General features: G+C 38.1%; 1 protein-coding gene across 1 annotated transcript; it reads right to left on the reverse strand.

The window, feature by feature from the left end:
* Positions 1-9,586: 9,586 nt before the first annotated feature.
* On the reverse strand, positions 9,587-17,544 carry LOC122668104 (3-ketoacyl-CoA thiolase 2, peroxisomal). The gene is made up of 14 exons (XM_043864673.1): positions 17,402-17,544; positions 16,736-16,812; positions 16,538-16,622; positions 16,304-16,430; positions 16,109-16,207; positions 15,958-16,025; positions 15,715-15,822; positions 15,548-15,625; positions 15,318-15,450; positions 15,124-15,220; positions 14,578-14,701; positions 14,369-14,477; positions 10,001-10,084; positions 9,587-9,877 (listed from the first exon to the last, which is right to left on the reverse strand). The coding sequence occupies exons 1-14, from the start codon at positions 17,483-17,485 to the stop codon at positions 9,768-9,770; spliced, it is 1,383 nt and encodes a 460-aa protein (XP_043720608.1). The 5' UTR covers positions 17,486-17,544; the 3' UTR covers positions 9,587-9,767.
* Positions 17,545-23,237: the final 5,693 nt, after the last annotated feature.

The raw sequence follows: 23,237 nt of genomic DNA on the forward strand, positions 1-23,237 counted from the left end.
TCATAGATCTGAAACCCAGAATTATTTAATTCTTTTCCTGTGTAATAAAATCAACATAGAAGCTTTGGAGATTGAACCAGGTGATTTTGACAGGATTTGATTTAAAGTGTATAACTAGATAGTGTATTAGGCCTTTAGGGTTCCAGTTGGTCATTCCAAACTTTTAATTAACAATTATGACAGGTCACAAAACGGTCATAACATGTTATACTACCGTGTTTTCGCAAGTAGATGAAGATACTAGTGCTGCCATTGCATTGTTTTGTGCATCTTAAGGTCGCTTGAACTGGCTTCGTATATGTGCATGATGATGCAGTTAAGTCACCTAAATAGGTTTGTTTTACTAGAAATAAGCCTTGGGTTGGGTTATGAATGTGTTGGGCCTTCAATCATATGGGTTTTCATTGTAATGGGCCACTTTAATGGGCCTATAATATGGGTATAGGCTAGGCATACGGGATTAATTAGTTAAGTGTCTTTATTTCTTTGTTATTTCAATTTCCTTGTCAGTTTAGGTTACCTTATTAGTTAAGGATTGGGTTAGGCCTTTCCTTTTCAGTATAGGAATATGTTTTTGAGTCTTTTGTATAAGTTTGTTAGGGGGTCCAGCATTGAACACGAATTTTGATTAATGAAAAGCTATTGTTGCTCCTCTTCCTATTGTGAAGAAATCCCTTGTGTCTGATCAAGGAAACCTTGTGTTCAATCAAGGTTGGTTGGTGTTCAATCCTTCCAACCACCTTGCGGTGTGAAGCCCGGGTGTTTCTTCTTTATTCTTATTCTATCCTCTCCGCAAAGCAGGGGTAAGGCTGCGTGCATTATGACCCTCCCCAGACCCCGCAGTGGCAGAAGCCTCGTGCACTGGGTACACCCTTTTTTTGTTTTCCTCTTCTTCCTGCCATTGGCAAGTAAGTTCAAGTTCTGAATTTTCTGCAATTCATGTTCTAGTTGAGATTTATATGCAAGTCTTTTTTGCATGAATTTGAGTTAGGAGAATTTAAGCATTAGAATACCTTCAGATTTTGGCAATCTGTTCTTCACTGTTCTAGAGAGATTGATTAGAATCTCCATCAGATTTGACGTGTGGATCTGGAGCGATATTGAAATCCCTTTGTTGCCCTCATCTCTTAATTTGAATTGTGTCCTTTTGAATACTTAATCGATTTACTGGTTTTACTACTCTGATATTGCTGAGATTTATAATATATATATTCAAGATCGATTAATCTATCTATCCCTTTTTTTGAATTCTGTTTTGAGTGGTGAAATTACTGTTCTACACTTCTACTCCTCCCCTTGTCCAACTAGGATTGCTTTATATCTTTTGATCCAGCCCTTGGATCTCGACTTCAGAATTTCAGCAATTGATCTATACCTTGTTTACTAAACTCGATTGGAGTTTGGTGGTCATCTGATCATCTGATTTGCTTCTATTAATTATTCTCCTAATCTGGATTTTTATTCTTTGAGAAAAGGTCCTATTTGGTACTGTTTTGATTATTCAAATTCAGTTGTACATTTCATGATTAAATATGTGGCATTGGGAGGATCCACTCGGTTCTTTTAAATGACATGAAAGAGTGGTGATAAATGCTAGGATTTGGTGTCTTTATAACCAGTACTTGAGATGCCTTCTTTCTTCCCTTTTCAGAGCCCTTTGACAGGAAACTAATAGGGAATCAACAGCCTCAGAAGTCTTCAACCCTGTATTGGATTAGGGTCCAGTGTACGGTTGGGCATTCCATGGCTTGTGGCCCTTACTGATATTCATCGAGGTAGCACTCTCCCAATGTCTACCTCTTTTGAGTTGCCCAAGAATCTGATTAGAATGAGTTAAAACTGAAGAGGGAGCACCATTCAACCTGCATCGTGTGCTTTGATGGAATCCCCGCTGCTGTATGGCTGCAACAAATGAAATCTGCATACTCTGGTCTTATTGGCAATGTAAGTCAAGTTGACTTGCCAGTTCTTCCCTGTCATAGGCATGGACCATAGGTCTACTGGACATCAATGAAGCAGAGATCAAACCCTTGGAGTTTGGTATGTGGCTAAATTCTCATGAGGTTTCAACACATCAATGGTTGAAGAGGACTTGGTGAGTGGTACAAAGGTTGGCAACATACTTCGGATGGAAGTTTAGGCTAGACCATGAGTGGGAAGCAATACTCCTGGTGGCAGCCTCATTGAACTTCCGTTCTTATGGTGCTCAGGGTCCTTTGACAATAGTATACTTGCTAGTCCTATAGTAGAAAGCAGAGAAAATTCTCTTGTAAGCCTAGATATGTAACCTCCAAACTGATTTGTTTTGACTTTGCTTTACAGTAATTTTTGTTGATAATAGTAGAAAAGGAACAGGAAAAAGAAAAAAAAAAATAGAGAATATTCTAAACGAAATGTAATTACCCAGCTGTTTGCAATTGTTAACTATCATTAGTTGATAAAACTATACAATAATGCAACTAGGTAGTTATTGGATGTTGATGTGTCAGATTTGGAGACGTTCAGGGAGCAGTATAGCGAGCCTTAATGGTCTCTATTTTTATTTATTTTTTGGTAAAATGATAAGACTAGTCACCATAATAAATTTTGGGGTGGGAAAACTGCAGAACAGTTGTCTGGTCATTTGAAAACTAAATCCAAATATTTATATAGAGCAATGCTACGCTAACATACGGTGTGTCAGCTTTCTAGAGACCCCCCTCCCCTCTACACACACAAATGCATTTACACCAGATGGTGTACCACCAATTTTCATTTTTTGATGCGAAGAAGAATAAATTAAAATTTTTAACAGAATTGAACAAGAGAGACCAGAACCAAGAGAAGAAGAGAGGAGAGCTGTCAAGAGGGATCGAACTTGACAGTCTCGCTCATGATGTCTTTATTTATATAGTTTAGATTACAGCCAAAAGAGGGGATTCCTAATTAAGTTAGGAATCCTAATTACAATATGCAAAATAGAAACTACTCTTAGTTACAATAGGAACTATCATAAACAGAAACTAGATCCAGTAGCTGAAATGACAAAATTATCTGCCCATGTGGCTCAAGATGGTGGATCATTTTGGAAGCCTTTCCAAAATGGGGTTGTATAAGGCAAATTTTCAAAACATAAAGTGGAGAAAGTTTTCCTTCACCGTGTATATGAAAGTAAAGTTCAACAATCAATGGACATAAATGTTTGCTCTCCTATTTACGAATGGTTGAAAACTCCCCCACTATTTCATGATACCCTATACGCACCATCGAAACTCATGATTGTGGGTGTGGGTAAACTTGATCCTATACCATCAAACAGATGGGGTGCTCTCTAGGTCGTATGTTTCTTCATTTGTAAAACCATGTGGATCATCTCCTACCTTTCGGGTTTCCATGTCACAAACTCCGCTTGGTCTGCATATGAAACATGCATATTGGAGGGTGAGGTCTACTTGTGGACTCATGGAGTTTGTAGTTACTACTTGGTCCTTAGTACGATCCTAGCATCTCTCTCTTTCTTTCTATGTTGTTAGACATGGTTGCTTAGTTTGTGTTCAAAATCTGTGGACATATGCTATGTTTTCAGTTCCAATGGATTTCACTGTTTGACGAAACAAAGTGATTGTTTGGTAAGTCAAATACAGGAGATGTGATCTAACGTGCGCAAATGCAAGAAAGAAAGTTAAAAACTTTTTCGGCCATATAATTTAACCGGATCTTAAAACTTGTCACATGACCAGTTCAATGTATAACCTAACCTAACTATTGAAGGGCTGGATATTGTTGAGATCAATCATCCTCATGCTAGTGTAAATTGGTGCTTCAGTTAAGGGAAATGTTCTCTATCGATTATTATGCCCCGTATTGTGAAAGGTGCATCTTGTTGTAACCAAAGTGTTGAACTGGGAAGTCGTAATTTTCTTTTGATTGTCCGTTGTCTTATTCTTAAAAATTTATTAAATAGTAAAAAAAAAAAAAAAGATTCTTAAAAATAATGTGAAACTGGCTTACAATGGAAGAATGTTGCAGAGATGAACTACCGTGGGATAATGAGTAGGAATGAGAAACATAATTTTACCTTCTTTCTTTCTACACAGTTTTATATCTAAAAAAGGGAAAAAGTAATTTCAAGACTAGAGTTTCTTTAATATGACATCAATATTTGCCACGTGGAAGATTGGATAGAGTTAAAATTTTGTAGATAAGTAGATCCCACAGGCTTTGCCCATATGTTAGTTTCATCCAAAATGAATTGTTATGTGCCTTATGGGGTTCAATCTAGTGTATGGGCGTTAGATTGGGCTAGTCTAGTATAGGATAGGCTAAAGGGTTTGATTTAACCCATCTCATCAGCTCTAAAGTTTTTGGTGTATCGATCAAAAACCTAATAGGGGTATACCGATACATGGGAGGGTATAGATTATATTTGAGCATGAAATTTGTCGTGTGACCAATCTAGGCCATTTTATAGATAGATAGATAAGGTCAATTTCTGTGCCAACTCTTCTATGTGGCAAAATTTAGTACTGAACTAGAGAAACTCCAATCCTGCCAGACTAAAGATACTTTCCCCATAGAACAATAAACCAGTTTGATTAGCATGTGCATGTGTTTATTGCCAGTATGGGATTTGGACCCCAAGAACCCTAATCGATAAGAGGACATTAATATTTTCTGGGGAAAAAACAAGAAGCTGATAAGCATGTTCACAAAAACATTTAAAAAAAGAAAGGGTTGTTGGGCAGTTTTCATGCACAGCCGTATTAGGGGACAGTTGATGCATTAAGTTGGAAGTTTTTGGTCATTTCGAGCCATTATTATTCCCATCTTATAGTCCGTGTTCGACCGTTCATGATGCATGACTATGCAAGGAAGTTTTTGCAAAAAAAAATCAGCTCATAACTGAAACAAGAAAAGCTGCATAACTGAATTCGAATTTTGGCAGTCTATTTATTTGATGACAGTTTGACTACGAATTGGTTTTTTTTTTTTTTTTGTTTTTTATGATGGACTAAGGCCTGATTTGGTATGATTTTTATTTCAATTTTGGATTGATTTCTTGAAATAGTCAACAAATAGAATTTTGGTCAAAAAATTGTAATTATTTTTGTTGTATCAATATGAAACATTTCAAGAAAAAAATAAAATCCATTTGATAGTTCAAATTCTGAGAATAAATTCTCTATATTTCTCTTGGGAAGGATGGTGGTGGTGGTGACGGGGTAGTAGCGGTGGTGGTGGTGGTGGTGATGGTGGTGGCAGGGTAGTGGTGATGTGGAAGTAGTGGTGGTGGAGGTGGCAGTAGCGGTGGCAGCGGCAATGGTGGTGGTGGTGGTGGTAGCAGTAGCAGTGGCTGCGGCAATGGTAGTGGTCATGGTGATGGTAGGGTAGTGGTGGTGGTGGTGGTAGCGGGGTAGTAGTGGTGATAGTGGTGGTGGTAACAGGGTAGTAGTGGTGGTGGTGGTGGTGGTGTGGAGAAGAAGGGTGGTGTTTTATTTTTAACATGAAATTACTACTTTACCCATGAAATTAACCATATGTTCATTCAAGAGCAAGAGTGCTAAATCAAATGAAATAGAAATTCTGAAACAGCTCCTCAGCTATTTCAGAATTTCTATTCTACTTGATTTCTATTTCACTAAAATAAGGTGCAAAAATCAAACCAAACAATTTTAGAAATAGAAATCACCCCCCGAAATTGAAATAGAAATCATACCAAATCAGGCTTTAAGAATTGGTTGGAATCATACACAATCTAAACTTTAACTTGGAATCGGCTTAAAAAACGGTTTCTGAAGCATGGTTCTGAATCTCAGATCGGTATCGGTTGAGGCCGATCCCAAGATTAGACCGATACAACAAAGTTTGACTGGATTGTTTCTTGGATTGGCCGATCCGATCCAGTTGATTTTTAATTTTTTTTAATTTTTTTTTATATTATCTTGACAGATACTAACCGATACCAACTGATATTGACCAATTCGATCCGGATAATATCGGCTGAGCCAATCCCGAGATCAAAACATCCACCAACTTTGGCTGATACATGACCCAATCCACAAAAAAACTATTTTGGGGGTGTTTTCATCGATCCCGACTGATTTGTACCGATCCAATCCCAATCTGGAAAGGTTTTGGCAGTGATCGATACCAAGTTTGATACCTAGATTTTGAACCTTGTTCTAAAGAGAAAGAGAGAGAGAGAGAGAGACGGATTGTCATGCTAAGAGGTCATGATCTAAATTAACCACGTGTCAAATCTCAAAACGTATTCAATATAAAGATTCCCATATATTGCTATGCATCCCATGTTAATCCATGCATGCCTATAATACTCCAACCAATACTGGCTTTCTCCCATGGCCTGCATGATAACACTTTTGTTTCTCTATTCCTCTGGTATTTTGTTCCTACGAAATCCGTTTTTTAACGTCGGTTCATTTTTTAGTTCATGGAAATGAATCAAGACAAAAAAGTTGTTGAGAAATAGAAAACAAGAAGCTTCTCTATCCCAAAAATAAAAAAGAAAAATTAAAGAGGCATTTACTCTTTAATGAACACATGGTTAATTTGATGGGCAAAGCAATAATTTAGGCTCTTTTTGATATAATTTTTATTTTTGATTTTTGCTTATTTAACGAAAATCATTTGTGAAAACCATTTTTGATCAAAATATAAAAATCATTTGGTAACCAATAGACATAATAGATTGTGTACCCAAAAATAGGTTTGGTATGTGCAAAATAATTTGCTAGTTTTATTCCTTGGAGGATTCTTTTTGTCTCTGCTTTTGTTGATGATGCTGCAAGTCCAAACCTAGTTGATGCTGCGAAAATGTGAGATCAGACATGAAGATTATTGCATACTACCCTACTTCTTTAGATTACTCATCCAAGCTACCATCTGTTTGAACCACGGATTTAAAAATTGGAATCGGATTAGGTGAATAGTTGACTCCTAACATTTTGGAGGAGGGTGTCCCATCTGGGTTTCTAGGGTTTAAGTGGGATCTGGCCAATTCCAGCCAATTTCTTACCAATACCAGCAGATCAGAACGGAATCAGTGCAAAATTGGCTGGACTCATTCAGATCTCGCTTCCTACTTTTAAAACCCTGGTGCAGACTCTATTTCAATAATCCAATTTTAATCCAGTCCAATCCAACAATTTAAAAGGAAGGATGGGGTTTTGTGCACCATTGTTGGTTGGTGAAGAACTAATTCCTTATGACGACATATTTTGTTGTGTTTTGAAGAAAAGTTAAGAGTAGTTTTGAAATGATGATTTCCAGTATTGGATCAAAGTCTGGTTGTTGCTTAAGCTAAAGTTTCTGGTTCCTTCCTACCCAAATCTTGTGGGCTAGGACTACTCCAGCTGCAAGAAGGTTTAAGCTTTCTCCTTTTAGAGACATTGTGTGGCAATTTAGTTTGCACTCACACCATACTCTGCTCGCATCATAAGCTTTAGCCCAAAGAGAATTTGTGGCGTGGTACAGTAAAACTTCGAAGATTATTAAAACCATCAAAAAACTTTACAAAACAGAGACAACCGAGAGAAAGAGAGAGAGAGAGGAGAGAAAGAGAGAGGCCACAGAGAGTTGAGTTTAGGGTTGGAGGCGCAGGCCGCAGAGAGTTGAGTTGAGAGAGAGGGTGCTAGGTTCTACCGTTACTGCCGTTGGAGGTGATCAATTCGTAGTTTGATACTCAATACAGAGATCGAAAAGAAAAAAATATATGCCGAGCCCTTCCAAGAGTGGGCACCGAAGAGGGATTGAAGAGAATGGGCGAGGAAAGAAATTGTGGAAAGGGCAGCGTCGTTTTACCGGCGATCCCATCTGACTGAGGTTGAGATTCGCTGGCCAAAGACTTTCCCGGATCTGCTTTCTGCTGGAAAATTACAAGAAATTTCACGAGAGATGCCGGCCAAGCTGACGAAGTTGCTGCTGAATGTAACAATACAGAGGAGCTTGGGAGCTGTACAGGTGGTGATGTCACCGGAGTCGATTGTTGGAGATCTGATTGCAGCGGCGCTAAGGTTGTATGCCAAGGAGGGGAGAAGGCCTTTGCTGCCCACGACGGACCCTGCGGAAATCCTCCATTATTCTCAGTTTAGCTTAGAAAGTAAGAAATCTGAAATCAGATAACTTTCTTTCTTTCCTTCTTTTTAGTTTTCATGGATTGAGATTTGGGAAAAATGAATTAGGAATGTTGATACACTTATATTGATTGAAGCAGGTCTGAATCGGGAGGAGAAGCTGAAAGAACTGGGGTCAAGGAATTTTTTCCTGTGCCGCAAGAAGCCAAACGAAGCTGCAGAGAGTTTAAGATTGGAGGCACTAGAGAAGAGATTAGAGATGAGAGAGGAGAGATGACAGATGAGAGATGAAGGACGAGAGAGAGAGTGAGAGAGGAGGGTTTTATTTTCTTATTTTTAGTGGGTAATTTACAATTTTAACCTTACAATAGAGCCGTTGTTAAGGACCAATTTACTCGTGCTTTCTAACGTTCTTACCTTCAGCGCACAAATAGCGAAAAACACTTTTCAGTAAAAATTCATAAATGGCTTTCAGCATTTTTTTGGTTTTTGATTTTTTTCAATCTTTTTTAAATAGAAATAAGTTCCATAAATGATACCAAATGCAACCAAAAACGTTTTTAAATAAAAAATAAAAAATAAAAATTATACCAAAGATGGTCTTAATGTTTAAAATTAAGCACCACCTCTAATGCAACTTCAACCACCACTACCTCCACCACCATTATCGCCACCTCCTCTAGCACTATTGCCACCACCACCACCTCTGCAATCGCTACGACCATTACCACCACCTCCACCCCCACCACTTCCACCACCAATACTGCCATTGCCACTACCTCCACCTCCACCTCCACCAATTTTTTGGGTATCGAATGGCAGTTTTTTTTTTTTTTTTTTTTTTTTTTTTTGGGTTCTGATCAAGAAATAAAAATTATTATATATTGTCAAACCATTTTTTTTTTCAGAAATTTAACCTAGTAACAGAAATATAAAAATTCATTTCTAAAATAAGAACAGAAGTTTTACCATGCAGGCCCTTCACAAAAATTTCAACCCACCTAATCTGCCACATAACAGCTGTTGACATTTAAAGTGGGAATTGAGAGAGATTCCCATCACGAGTGTGTAAGACAATGACATTTATCTCCTCAACGCCCAGAATTTCCATAACATCCTTCCACAGGCACAATCAAGAGAAACATGAAGAAGAAGGTTCTCCTCTATATGAGTTATGTAGAAAAGCCTTTTCGCAATGATCTCCTTTCACTATACTTGAGCTTCTCTCTCTTTAATTTGAGATTACCAACAACCACACCCCCACTGGATGGTTTGGCTTGTTATCTTTCATGTTCAGACCAAGGCGGAATAATTATCACCTCCAATTCCTCTAATAGGAGGGAGCGGATTACACCTTGGACAGTGTTTTTGAACAGGGGGTAGGGTGATCATTTCCGCTCCCATGTGAGGAATTAGAGGAATTGAAAAGAACAGCGAATTGAAGGGGATAATGATTCGACCAAGGCGTTGTATAACAATTAACAGCAGAAAAAATAAGAGTAGACCACCAGAAACAAAATGATAATTTCACTCTTCACTTGGATGTGATTGGAATAATAAGCATAAACATGCATTACAATTCCATAGATCTTAAAATGGGTTCTAATTAGTACCAACTTATTACACTACTTTATTAGTATCCGCACACACACCAAGTGGTTGTCTCGATAATTGCCGTCCCAAATGGATCAAAGTCTATCGAGCATCCTTGGACAATAAATTTTGAGTCTCAACCTTCCGAATATTGGAGAGGCCATCAACACCATCCCCTCTTTCAAAAACCGCTGCAGCCCCCATTCCTGTGCCTGCAGTTGTTAAACTTGCAGTCAAATAAGTCAGAGAAGGAGAGAGAGAGGTTAACAAGAAAATATGAAACATAAAGTCACAAACATGTCCAGCATTAATGAATAGAAGGGGTAACCACTGACCAATGCACATAGACACTACTCCGAAGCGGCAGTCCTTGCCACGGCGCTTCATCTCATGCAACAGAGTACTCACACAACGTGCACCTGTGACATAGCATCAGAGATTTAAGATGATGATTTCAACTGATAAAAGAAAAGGATATCATGCTTAGAACTAGGATACTATTAAATTCTTGCACCAACATCTGCCAAGACAACAAAGCTTAGTGAAAACAAAACAGCCTTGAGAATGAAAATGAGAAAACCAACTTTATTTTGATTCTTAATGCCTAGTCTCCAGGCACTTGTTTTCTCGTTACATTTGTCTTCTAAGGCTGCTGAAAACATAATAAGGAGTTGCTGACCAAAATAAGCTTGAAAAAAACCATACAGAAGATCAAGCAGTTGCAAGTATGACCTGGAAGCAAGTTGCACCTCTAGGGTTGATGCATATACTTTTTTCACAAAAGAGAGGCTGAAAGAATCACTCTTTGACCTACCTCATTTATATTGCCAATATCCATATATATAGACAATAGACTCCCATGCAAGTGAAAACCATTCTGAATTAATACTAAGGTAAAGCTAGGGTTGGGTTACACTTCTTCTGGGCATAGTTGCCAAGGACACAGTATCGGGTATGGTTTATTTGGTACCCTATATGGTACTCCATTGGTACCAAATTGGTACTTTAGTAGGTATTCAATTTTGTACTCCATTAATATTTGTTTTCTTAAGGTTCAATTGTGTGGGATTAAGAGAGAGAATAAAATCATTTCTTCCCCAGTAGAACATAACAAAAAACTTCCTTTTAAATAAAATAGAACAATACTATCGATTCAAATCCTATTTATATTGGTTCAATCCCACGTAAAAAAATATATTCCTACTTATTAAATATTGTACCGTGAGGGGAAGCCCTTGCTGTACCATGAGGGGGAGTGTTTGATGTTGAGAGTAATTGTCTTGCTTTAAGCCAGTCATTGAGTCATTGTTAGTTACTTAAAGTTGTCTTTGTCTTTATTTATAATTAGACGCTTCATAGGTTTCTATCTCTTGGTACGTTCTTAAATATAGTATACATTGTGAGACTAGACCACATAGGTAAGATTCTGAATCCTATCGTGGCCTAGCATACTCTCCCCTTTGCTCCCATCGTTTTTCTCTCTTCCTCTCACTCAGTTCTCTTCTTCTTCACAGGTCATGGTTGTTAAGATCAAGTTTTGTAACATGATATCACAGTTATGAAGAAGGTCCAAAAAAATATGAAACCCAAGTTGAAAAAATTAAAAAGAAACTAGGATTTGTGAGATTTGGTCAGAACTTCAAACCTGGTTCTGCAACTTCCGGCCTTCTCAGTTTCAGCAATTAACACCTATTTTTGAGTTTTGATTATGTTGAGTGTTGGTCAGTTGATTCTAGTAGCCCTTCAAGTTAGCAATATACGCCTAAAATTTGGATTCAATTGAGCTTATATTGGGCAAGTTTTCTCAGCCGCAAGCTAAGAAACTCATTACTATTGTGTATCTGTTGTAGGTTGAAGATAAGATGACGATGTTGTTTTAAACAACGCCATATTATGTCTTTTCCCCAAAATACGCCCATCTTCCTCCTTTACTCTCTTTCGTCCAGAGTTTATATACCCTTCCAAATCTGTCCCTACTCAATAAAAGGTAATTCCGTTTGTGTCCCCTCTTCTTTTACATTCTAAGTACCCCTCTAATATACTGGTTAATTGCAACTCTTCCACCAGTCCCTTTGCTACTTTTGATATATTTACAGTTCTGCCATTATATTTCTTCTTTTGGCTACCAACTATTTCTTTGCCTGTGCTTTATATGAATATCTAGACATAGGATTATTACTAATTTTTGTTGTAAAGTTTGTTTTCCTAGATACTATACAAGTATACAACGAACAACAACAAACTCGGCCTTATCCCAACTTAATGGGGTTGGCTACATGGATCCAAACAGAACGAAGTAGGGAAAACTAAAGGAAAAAAGGGATGGGAAATGACATGAGAGAAGAAAAAGACAGATGAAAGATGGAAAATAAAAAAAGAGAGTGAAAAATTTAAAGATTAAGCAAGAGGAAAGAGGCACAACTCAGCACGTCAGGAGAATATCAGCTAGATGAGGTCAGCTACATGGATCCTTGCTCTCCAATAGGCTCTATCCGAGGAAATACTTATTACAAGACCTAGACTATGCATGTCCTTCCTCACAACTTCTCCTATAGTCATTTTAGGCCTGCCCCTAACTCTTTTAGCTTTTTCAATCGTTATCATATCACTCCTTACTGGAGCATCCCTAGGCCTCCGTTGACCATGACCATACCACCTTAAACGACTCTCTCAAAGCTGGTCATTGATTGGGGCAACTCCCAGGTCAGTTTTAAAACGATCATTCCTTATTTTATCCTTCCTAGTTTTCCTAGATACTATACTTTGTCAAAAGATTTGCCAGATCGGATTAGTTTTTCTTGGGTTTCTTGGTAACCTACTAATTTGGTGGGCGAGCTATATATATTGCAAACTAGCCATTGGGCCAACTCAATATTTTGGGGATTATTGTTATTGTCTGTCTGCAAGGAGCATTTGACTAGAATTTGGGACACATCAGGCTCTCTGGTTTTGGGTTATTAATTATTACTATTCTGCCCTATTTGTGTCCCTGTATTTGTGCTCTGCTCTCTGCAGCTGCTGTTTTTGGATATTTCTTTGTAATTTATTTCCTGCAGCGGGTGATTCTACTTCCTACAACTATGTTTCCCACATGCTTTGTGATTTAGTTCCATGAGGCTGAGATTTCTGGTTTTATTATGAAATTTGTCTTGTGGTCGGAGTTCTTTATCTACTTTGATCTTATCCGTTGCTGCTATTGATGCTATTGAGTCTGCTCTTGATTATGGGATTTATGTGATGCTCATCCCTCGTGATGTTGGTTATTGCTGCTATATGATGGTTGTTACTTTTGTTGCATCCTTTGCATTATTTGTCCCCATGTAATGCTACATGAGGGCGAGACTGAAGTTATCATCTGATATTTGAAAATTATTATTATTTGTCATTAGCATAGTATCATTTGCTTATCAATCCATTGGAGTTATCATCTGATATTTGAAGATTATTATTATCTGTTCATGTCATCTACTTGTTCGTGTTGTTTGATCTTGTCATCAGCAATGTATGTTCCTATGAAGATGATTACTTATGGTTTGCAGCTACCTTATGTTGTATTTGTGGTTCACAGCTACCTTATGCTGTATTTGTGGTTCGCAACTACCTAATGACGTTATCAGTAGTTCGCAGCAACTGATGCTGCTCTTTTATCAGTGGTTCACAACAACTGATGCTGTCCTTTTTCTGTGGTTTGTAGCAACTGATGCTGCCCTTTTATTGACACGAAAATTTTTCTCCACTGCTGTGCTTATAATTCTGTTGTGAATGGGAGGTGGGGTTGCTGACTATTGGCTTTTACATTTGGTTATCTGTTCAAGTTGGATTCTGCCGGTTATGTCCATCTTTTTTATTCCAAGCTTGAGCCTAGGATATATATATATGTGGGATCCTATCCATACCAAACTCCATTAGGGGACATCCTCTCCTCTTCAATTTATATTCTTTTTTTTCCTTTTTTTGGATGACCTTCAAAACTTAGTTTCTGAGCTCCTAAGTTAAAGAAGATACACTAATCTAATGTGAAAGTCAATTGACAAGTACAAATCAGATGAAATATAGGCAGTTGCCTGATTGTAAAACTACATAGAGTACAATGCAGAAGCACGAGAACAATCAGCCATTGAAGAGCTGTGGAGGAAATCAGAAAAGCAAGCTCATCCAAGCACACAATATGCCACACAAGCTGAGAAAATTATCAGGTATTTAGAAGTATGAAGGAAGATTCAGATATTATACATAAAAAAAAGCAATATCTACAACTGTAAACTTATATACCCAAAGTTAAAGGGCTTGAGAATGCAACCAACTGGTTGATGCATAATAACAATTTAAAGTACACTGAAATTTGGCTGATCAGTAAGATAAATTAACAAGAAAAAAGATGTGTAATTTAAGGCTGACAGCATTTATAGTTAATGAAGTAATTTCAAGCTCAAGAATATCAAGAGGACTATTCCATGCAACAAAAAAATAATAAATAAACAAAAGATTTAAACATGATTACTTCTGCTTGTTACTATACACTTGATATGCATACAATAATTACAGAGCGTGCTACACCATTCCTAGAAAGTACAACATAATAACAGACTGATATTCCTGGTGATAACATTAACGTAAAAGCATCATGCTATAATCATGGGTCAAAATCAGGGTTTATCCAATTTCTTTTCATTTTCCGCTATAAAATGCACTATTATAAATACCTGTTGCACCCAAGGGATGCCCAATAGCTATTGCACCTCCGTTAACATTGATTTTTTCTGGATCAAGTTCCAGTTTCTTACGACAGTAAACAAATTGGGAGGCAAATGCCTGCACAAAAAGCATTAGATTGCAACACGTACTTAGATATGAGCAAGAAATAAACTGGAAAGTGACAAGGTTAAGAATTGATCATGTTGTTCTCCATTACCTCATTTATCTCAAAAAGATCAATATCATCAAGTTCCAGACCAGCGGACTTCACTGCAGCTGGAATTGCAACAGCTGGACCAATGCCCATGACGGCTGGTTCCACTCCAACAGCAGAAAAACTCCTGCATGAATCGGCATGAGTATGTTATAAGCGGCGGAGTGACCTTAGAAAAAAAAATTTCCCTCACCCCTACCTATCCCTTTCTTTTTTGCTGTAATTGCAAAAAGCTACTACATATTATAAATACCACTATGACAAATGGTGGCAAGCACATAAAGAGATCATGAGAACATTGTGTTATAAAGAAAACAAACTTAACAAACAAATAATTCTAACCCCACCCCCCCAAAAAAAATCTTCATACATATATACATCTACAGATGCCATTTAAGGCTGGAACCCTGGAACACCTGCAGCAATTCAAGGGGGAAGAACATTCAAAAGGAAAATATCAAAGATGATCTCTCATCAGCAAGAGTTGATCCAGGTTCTCATGTTCTCACTAGCTCGGAACATGGGTTAAGGGCACATATATGTACAAACCTGAATACACCAAGAATGGGAAGTCCTTTCTTCATTGCTACACTTCTCTTCATGAGGAGGACCGCTCCAGCACCATCAGTCACCTGGCTAGAATTGCCTAATGATGCATACACAAGAATATTTAAATAAAAGGGAAGTGCACGGGATCCACTAACAAACATAATGGTTAAACACTAAAAAGTATAATTATATACCAGCAGTGGTGGTCCCATCCTTTTTAAATACAGGCTTCAGTTTTCCCAGGTCTGCTACTGATGCATTTGGTCGAAATCCATCATCAATAGAAATCGTAACACGTTTCTCCTCTCCTGTTTTAGGGTCCACAATCTTCATAAATGAAACATAAATCAGTTCCAGGATAAGAACAACATATCTTCACAAGCAATAAATAAAATGAGTAGAATTGCAATGGAATAAATTTCACCTTGGTGGCCACTGGTATGATTTCATCTTTGAATTTACCAGCAGCAGTGGCAGCAGCAGCTTTCCTATGAGAATCAACCTAACCATGCGTGTCTTAAGGAATTAGATTATTGAAAAAATAAACAGAAAGCAATGTCAAAACCGTAATAACAGGTGTATAGAACTCACAGCTGCTTGGTCCTGCTCCTGCCGTGTTACACCAAAACGTTGTGCAACATTTTCAGAAGTAACACCCATGGGAAGAAGACAATCTCGGGCTTCTGTATACTTCTCCACCTATAGTATTCAAAGGAATACAAATTGTCAATGCATGTGTACCATGTTGTAAAAAGCATTGGTCAAAGAAAACATGTATGCAGTCCCCCAGGCACAGAATTAAAATGAATAAAGAAGTTCAGAGTGAGAACACACTTTTGGATTCACTGCACCCTCCCAGGACATTGAATTGGTTGTCATGGACTCCAGCCCAGCTCCAATTCCTGCAATTAGCAGGAAAAAATATAAATAATAGTAATAAAAGCAAGGATAAGCCAATAACTTCAAAATTGATGCCGCTCTTTACCAATATCATAGAATCCAGCTTTTATGGCAGCAGCAACATCAGCAACTGCCTGAAGCCCAGATGAGCATTGCCTATTCACGGTCCTACAAGGAACATTATCTGCACACAAATCAAGAATGAGAGTTATAATGATGATGATTATTATGGTTGAAGAGATTAAATCAATAGTCAACAAGGATATTGTAATATAAATACCAGGAAAGCCAGCATAGAACGCTGCCATCCTGCATTCAATTGCTCTGAGGGAGCCTGGTGCCAAGACAGTACCAACGACAATGTCCCCAACTTCACTTGGGTTCAAATTTGTCTTCTCTATCAGTGCCTTCAGCAAGCAAAGAGGATGAATTAAGGAAAATGAAAAAACAATGGTGCTCTAAAATCATCAACCTAATCTGAACCAAATAATACAGAACAAATAAATATATATACCCTAAGAACAGTTGCAAGTAAATCATCAGCAGGAGTATCCTTGAAACCACCACGCTTTGCCTTGCATAATGGAGTCCGGTACGCACTGTACAACACGAAAAAGCCAAAAGAACACAGAATAAAAAAATTTGATCTTTACCCCGAATTGACACAAGATAAAGAGCAATAAAGGAATTTCAAAAATTTTAAATAACTTACGCCACAATCACAATATCATCCCCAAAAATGGCTTTTCGTTGATATGCTGCGCTATCCCCAGCCAAGCAAACCGAAGCCTAGTCAAAAGCATCAGACTGAATTTAGCAAAACAAAAAAGAAATACATGCAACAAGAGGATAGGAAAAATATATTTTACCCATCCAGACCGGTCAAAAGAAGCTAAAACCAGGCTGGTAAACTCTACGATAAAAGTTGTAAGACTGGTTGTTCTTCTTGTTTTTCTTTTATTAATTTTTGTTCCGTTTTCTTTTTTCTGTAAAATTGGTCCCTCTTTCTAAAAGTTGTAAACACTTCACTACAACAAAACTCAAAATCTCAGCTGCCGAATGGTCTAGAAGAGACCCCCAAAAAATCATTATTTCAAAAATCTATTTAACTATTATGCTTTGCAAAACCCATGATTACAAATTTATATAGGCAATGGGCATCTGGTCAACGAAAGCATAGATCAAGAACAACTGCAGGAAAACTATCAGACTTTCTTCAAAAAAAGGAGAATCAGACCCAGGTAGGAACGATGATCATACACCAAAATCCCATCATAAAAACTAAAAATTGTCAATTCCATGAGAAGTAACAAGCAAATCAAAGAAAAACAAAAGACCCATCACTAAAAGAGATAAATTTAAGATAAGAAACACTTACAGAGATATCAGATTCACTGCTCTGAGAAGAAGAAGGGCGAAGGTGGTTGAGCAGAACTCTCTGTCTGTCAATAGCTTTCTCCATTCTCTCTGTTTGACGGTTGATCGGCGGACGAAGAAATTGGTTTTCGGTGATCTATAATAGGAAATTATACTTATAAGAGAAAGAACGAAGACGAGCAAATCAGGGACCGAGAGATGAGGGTATGGGCCTAAGGCGGTGTTTGCTGTTTTGCAGTTATAGAATTTCCAGAAAATCCTAATCAAAGATGAGTAGGATTTGGGAAAGCGTGCCAGTCTCTACCAAGGAGATAGATGGTCATGAGAAGATTACGGTCTACTCCGAGTTTGAGATTGATTCTAATGTCACAGACAGACTCTCCTCACGTGTGAAACCTTCAAAATTCTGTTCATTTTTGTTCGGATCCTATCCGTTCAATTCTGTTGGTTTGTGGAAAAAAGTTGACCACTGATTGTCCATTGCCGTGAGTTATGTTTGACTGCGCCATGAGCGGAAAATGGTAATATGGGTACCCATTTTTACTTGTAGGGGTGTCCATCGGTTGGGCCGGCCGGTTTCGATCGGTCTAATCAGGCTTCCCCGTTGTGGGACCTCACTCAGTGACCGGTCCGATTAAGTAATCAAACCTCATATGTTAGGCATGGTTACGTTTATAAACGGCCAGTCGGGTAACAACCCTTAATCAAATTACTAATAATCAAGCTAAACGGAATATAAAATGGATTAAATAGGGTATAAACGGGCTTTAAACGTGTCGAACTGAGAAAAAATGGACTATAAACGAGCTTTAAACATGTTGGGCTGGCTCAGGTTATTAGTCGGTTAATCTCGATTGAACAACCATCGGGCTGGACCCTTGCACCAAGAACAATTCAGGACGGATAGTTCTTGGGTTTACAGGTCGGGTTCCAACAGGCCTGCCAGTGCGGACCTGAAATTGACATCTCTAATTCTTACAGTACCTTACTCTTTCATAGGGTAAGACACTATAGTTGGAAAAATAAGGTTTTTATTGGGCATCTTCAAATCTTGGTGATTAGGACAAGTCAAATCTTATAGTTGTTTATTTATTTATGTTTTTTTTAAGGAAAGAGATTCGTGCACGGTAGATTTCGTGTTAAGGTTGTTATGATCGTTTTGAATGGGCATTTATGTCTTTCGGATGATAGTCAATGCCAATTGTGCATTAAAAAATGGGATTTGCCACTTTTAAACACACAATTATAAAGAAAAAATTGGGAACAGTTTCTTCTCAGTTCTCGCTTGGTTTGAATTCTTGTAAGTTATTTTGGGATGACATCATCTTAGATATTTTTATGTAAATAATCTTTTTGGACCATCAGTACAGAATTACATATGGTTGTGAATTGTGATGACTATAAATGGATAGTTAAAAATTCGGATTCAACTAGAATTGGTATTCATTAATTAAAATTTTTTATTTAGATAATTAGTTGGATATGGATTTGAATAGCTTTTGATATCTAGATGATAAGATGTATCTACTCCGATAATATCTATTAGATTTTAACTTAATATAAAGGACAATTGCTTAGCTCTACATGATTAAAAAAAGATTTACCCATTCGGCGCACTTTAAATTTGTTTTACACGAATTAGTTTTAAGGTAGAAAAGATTTACAAAAACCCCAACCCATTAGAAAAAGTTGAGTGAATTTCTTAAAATACCCTCAACATCTTTGTAATTTATCGAGTCTCACACACTTGCTCGCTCTCGACTTCTGTTGGAATCTTTCATCCTTGACAACTTCTTCGATGACTAAGGAACATTTCTGCATTCTTCTACTACTAGAGTTATCGTATAGTGTTCTGGGTCCAATTGTTTCAGTTTTATTCCTACTCCATCTCAAGTCAAATCTCCTCTTATTACTCTCTCTGTTTCTCTTCTTTTCTTCCCTCAGTTTTCCCTTGCTTTTTAAGCCGGTTGAAACCTCTGTTTTTTTGTCAAGTTTCAGTTCGCTTGAACTGTTTATCTTCCTCATCCTAGATATTAAAAGACTAATCTCTCTGAAATTTTAAAATCGATTCTAGTTTTTTAGATATGAAAATATAGAAGAACCATTTTCCATACTCTGTTTCTGAGTTTTTTCTGGAACCAATACATTGCACCATTTTCAACTCTATTAAAATATTATTTTATGGCCTGGAAGTCATCAAGAGAGCCAAATGATTATATTGGTAAAAACTCAGCCTTATTTGATACTGCTTTGAGAAGTTACAATTCTCGTTTAATATTCTTGTTCACCGTCTCATCTCTTCTTTTTATTTCTGAGGTCTCTTAAATATTTGGCCATACGGAAATTAGAAAAAGAATTAGTGCAGAGTAGCAAAGCTTTGGAAGACCTCTAACCCACTGTTGACAACAAAGTTGTTCCAACTCCAATACCACAGAAGCATCCTCACCTAAACCGATCACTCTTCCCACAGTTCAACTCCAAACCAACGTCACACACGACCTTCCACACCATAGAAGAACTTGATTTGAAGCTTTCATCTCCCAAGGCAACCCAATTCAAGAAAGTCGAGCACATCGTTTCGACGGATTTAACCCAGGGTGCAATCGAGCACAAAGAAGAGAAGGGGAGAGAGAGGCACAATGCTTATTTGGAAAGTAATTTTGATTGAAATAAAAGATCAAAGAGAAGGAAGGCGGGAGTTGTGAAGCGGTTGAATTAAAAATTTGTGAGAAGAAGAAGAAGGTGGGTTGTGGGGGTATTTTAAGTTGTTTATTTTAGTTTTTTTAATTTGACGGGATTAAGTAAATATTTTTAACATCGTAACTGTAAAACATAATTTATATATTCCAGTTTTATAAATCTTTTTGTTGTTAAGTAGATCCAGAAAATTTTCCCTAGTATAATTTATAATTATTTAAAAACTTAGACTTTATATATAATATAGGATAAATTACGAAGACATCCTTACCTTAAATACAAATCGACCCAAAGTTTATAAAAATGAACGAATATACCTCTTGTAATTTTAAAACCATGTTAAACTAACTGACGGTTAATTATCCAACGTTTTATCCTTATATACCTACTAACCTAAATTAAACAGTGGGGGAAGAGATTATCTCTTCTTCCATCTTCTTCTCAAAACCCTAATATAAAAAAAAAATAAAAATTCAGAAACTTATTACGATGGATTGCAACCACGCTGGTGCCCTTATGGAACATGATATAGTGGATTCCATGGAAACCGTAGAATCTGAGGACTTTCTAAAGATTGGTGGTCGGTGATAGTAGAAGACTGATGGTGAATCACATTTAGAATAACACGGAAATAGGCGTTTGGATAATAGCGCGATGCTGAGGCCGAGGAGGAGAGGAGTGGATACGAGGGTTTAAGGCGGAGGCTGCAACACTGATCCCACTTTTGATGATTCTGATTTCTGACCTGGTAATGTAATTTTTTTTTTTCTGAGTTTTATGGTAAATCTGTTTCCCTTTCTTCACCCTTATTTATTTATGGTAAATCTGTTTCCGTTTCTTTCATCCTTTATTTAAAATTCTCTCTTTTCAGTCTATTTTCCTCTCCCGGTTTCATTTGAAAGCTCTTTTTCATGGACCCTATATTTTCTTAATTGTGAACGAAGCTTAGCTTAAGATCTCAGATCTGGAAGAAGAAGAAGAAGATCATTCAGTTCCAACTCTCAAACACCGAACATTGTTTCTTCTTGCATTTACAAAAAAAAAAAAAAAAAAAAAAAAATCGAAAATTTCTATCCATTTCGTTTTCTGTTGAACTATTTCTTCATTATTTGATCTCAAACTCGAATCAAAGGTATTTGTTTGACTTTAAATTAGTTAAAGTTTCTTCTTTTTATTCCATATCTATCTGCTTTGGCTTTCTTCCAAGTCAATCTGATTTTGAACCTTGCAATCCAAGCTTTCTTCTTCTCCCTCTGTATTTCTTCTCTTTCCCCTTGTGGCTTCGTCTCCCTCGTCGATCCTTCTTTTATGTTTTCCCTTTTTTCTTTTTTTAATAAAGCAAATATAGGGCTGCAGGGTGCCAAACTCGTTTCTCCTCTTAATTCCGTCCTTTGGTCCTGCTTGATTCCCCCACTTGATCTTGGCATTATTAAATTTCCCCCCCCCCCCCCATATTAGGGTTGTGGGAAAGAAGATGGAAGAATGGGGAATCTCTTCTCCCGCTGTTTAAATTAGGATAACTAAAGGTAAAACGGACATTTCATATACTCTCAACGCCATATCATCATTTAACGTTGGATGGTTAACGGTCAGTTAGTTTAATATGGTTTTGAAACCATAGGGGATGTATTCGATCACTTTTTGAAATCTTGGATTAATTTGTATTTAAGGCAAAGTACTGGGGGTGTACACAATCGTCCCTATAATACATATAGATTACGAACCGAAGTTGTAACCGGACATTATAAGCCCCTTAGCACAATTGATTTTTACTTTTAATATATGAATAAAGATATGTAATTTCACATATAATAGTGTCTACTACCTAAGTAACTAAGATCTTTCCGGTCAGAGGGTATAAATGGATCTTCATTTCACATCCAATCCTTAACTGTTAGTCAGTAATCTTGTTTGATCGATCAATTTGCCCTCATTGCCTTGCATCGGCTTATTTAACCAGTAAATCATCATGTTGTTTGTGTCCATCACGTTGGCTGATTTTACCAATTTATAGAATATTGCAGAAATCCTTCTGTATGGAAGAAAATCACCCATAAAGCCTCTTCTACATCTCTCCTTTGTTGATTTCGCTTTTTGACTCTGTTGCGTGTGAAAACCTCCGATGCCCGGTTCGCCCACGGATGAGCCTGCAAAAACCAAGCGATGAGCACAAGAGAGCCGGTGTGGCTCCGGCCTAGGACTCTCCGACGCTCAAGTCAGGTCTCCAATGCAACAGCGTAACAGCTAGTAAAAAGCTAGATGAGGAATGGTGCTCCATACCTGGGTATTTATAGAGTGAGGAGGAGATGAGGCGGTTGGGAGAGTCCCAGTATGGTAGGAGTCCTTCTTTCGGAAGGTTCTCTCGCGTAGAGCGGAGTGGAGAGCCATTTTCGAGGTCGGACTCTTACCTTATAACCATGTAGAGTGCGATTCCGTGTTGCGCTGGGATCGTGGCTTGATCCTTATCCCGTGATTCTCGGGATCTCCTGACGTGGCCAGGAGATCCCCGGTAGGGCGTTATGGCGGCTTCAGAGGAGGAGGACTCGGCCTTGGAGGTCGGCTTAGGAGGGGGGCCCGATGGGTCGGCCTTGGCCGTCACCTCGGCCTAGGAGGTCGGGCCGAGAGGTATGTCTCGGCAGTAAGCTCGGCCAGGAGTTTACGGCTGACCTATATGAGCTCGGCCTTAGCCACCGGCTAGCTTGCGCGAGTTTGGCTCTGTCAAGTAACTTATAGTGGAGATGGGGTCGGCTCGATTTCCTGCTCGACCCAACTCGGTTCTTGGACTGAGGTCGGGTCGGCCCTGTGGCAGCCTCTGATAGGTGGGGTGTTTTATGCCTCATCACAGGCCCTCCCACTCATCAGGGGTCGGCTCAGCACTGATGAGTGAAATTTCCTGGTCTGCTTGTCTGGAAGATTTTTGTGGTCGAGCTGAGCTTATTTTTTGCCGTGGATTTGACGTTGCACGGTCTGACGGTTGGGTGTCAGTGCCACGTCAGCGGAGTCATTATGGTAGGCTCGGGAATTCGAAACGTCCTTTGATCTGGGCCGTTGAATTATGCTGAGTTCTGTTCGGCCGTTGGATTAGTTCAGGCCAAGAATTATAAATAGGCGACTCCTAACTATTCATTCTTCACTGCTCT

Source organism: Telopea speciosissima, chromosome 7, assembly GCF_018873765.1.
Source record: "Telopea speciosissima isolate NSW1024214 ecotype Mountain lineage chromosome 7, Tspe_v1, whole genome shotgun sequence".
Classification (NCBI taxonomy): domain Eukaryota; kingdom Viridiplantae; phylum Streptophyta; class Magnoliopsida; order Proteales; family Proteaceae; genus Telopea; species Telopea speciosissima.

Excerpts from the sequence above, each read along its gene's own strand:
- LOC122668104 (XM_043864673.1), bottom strand. The coding sequence starts at position 17,485 with ATGGAGAAAGCTATTGACAGACAGAGAGTTCTGCTCAACCACCTTCGC. Across the intron at positions 15,221-15,317 it reads GGATGGGACCACCACTGCTG|GCAATTCTAGCCAGGTGACT; the intron begins GTATATAATTAT and ends ATGCATCATTAG. Across the intron at positions 9,878-10,000 it reads AGTAGTGTCTATGTGCATTG|GCACAGGAATGGGGGCTGCA; the intron begins GTCAGTGGTTAC and ends TAACAACTGCAG.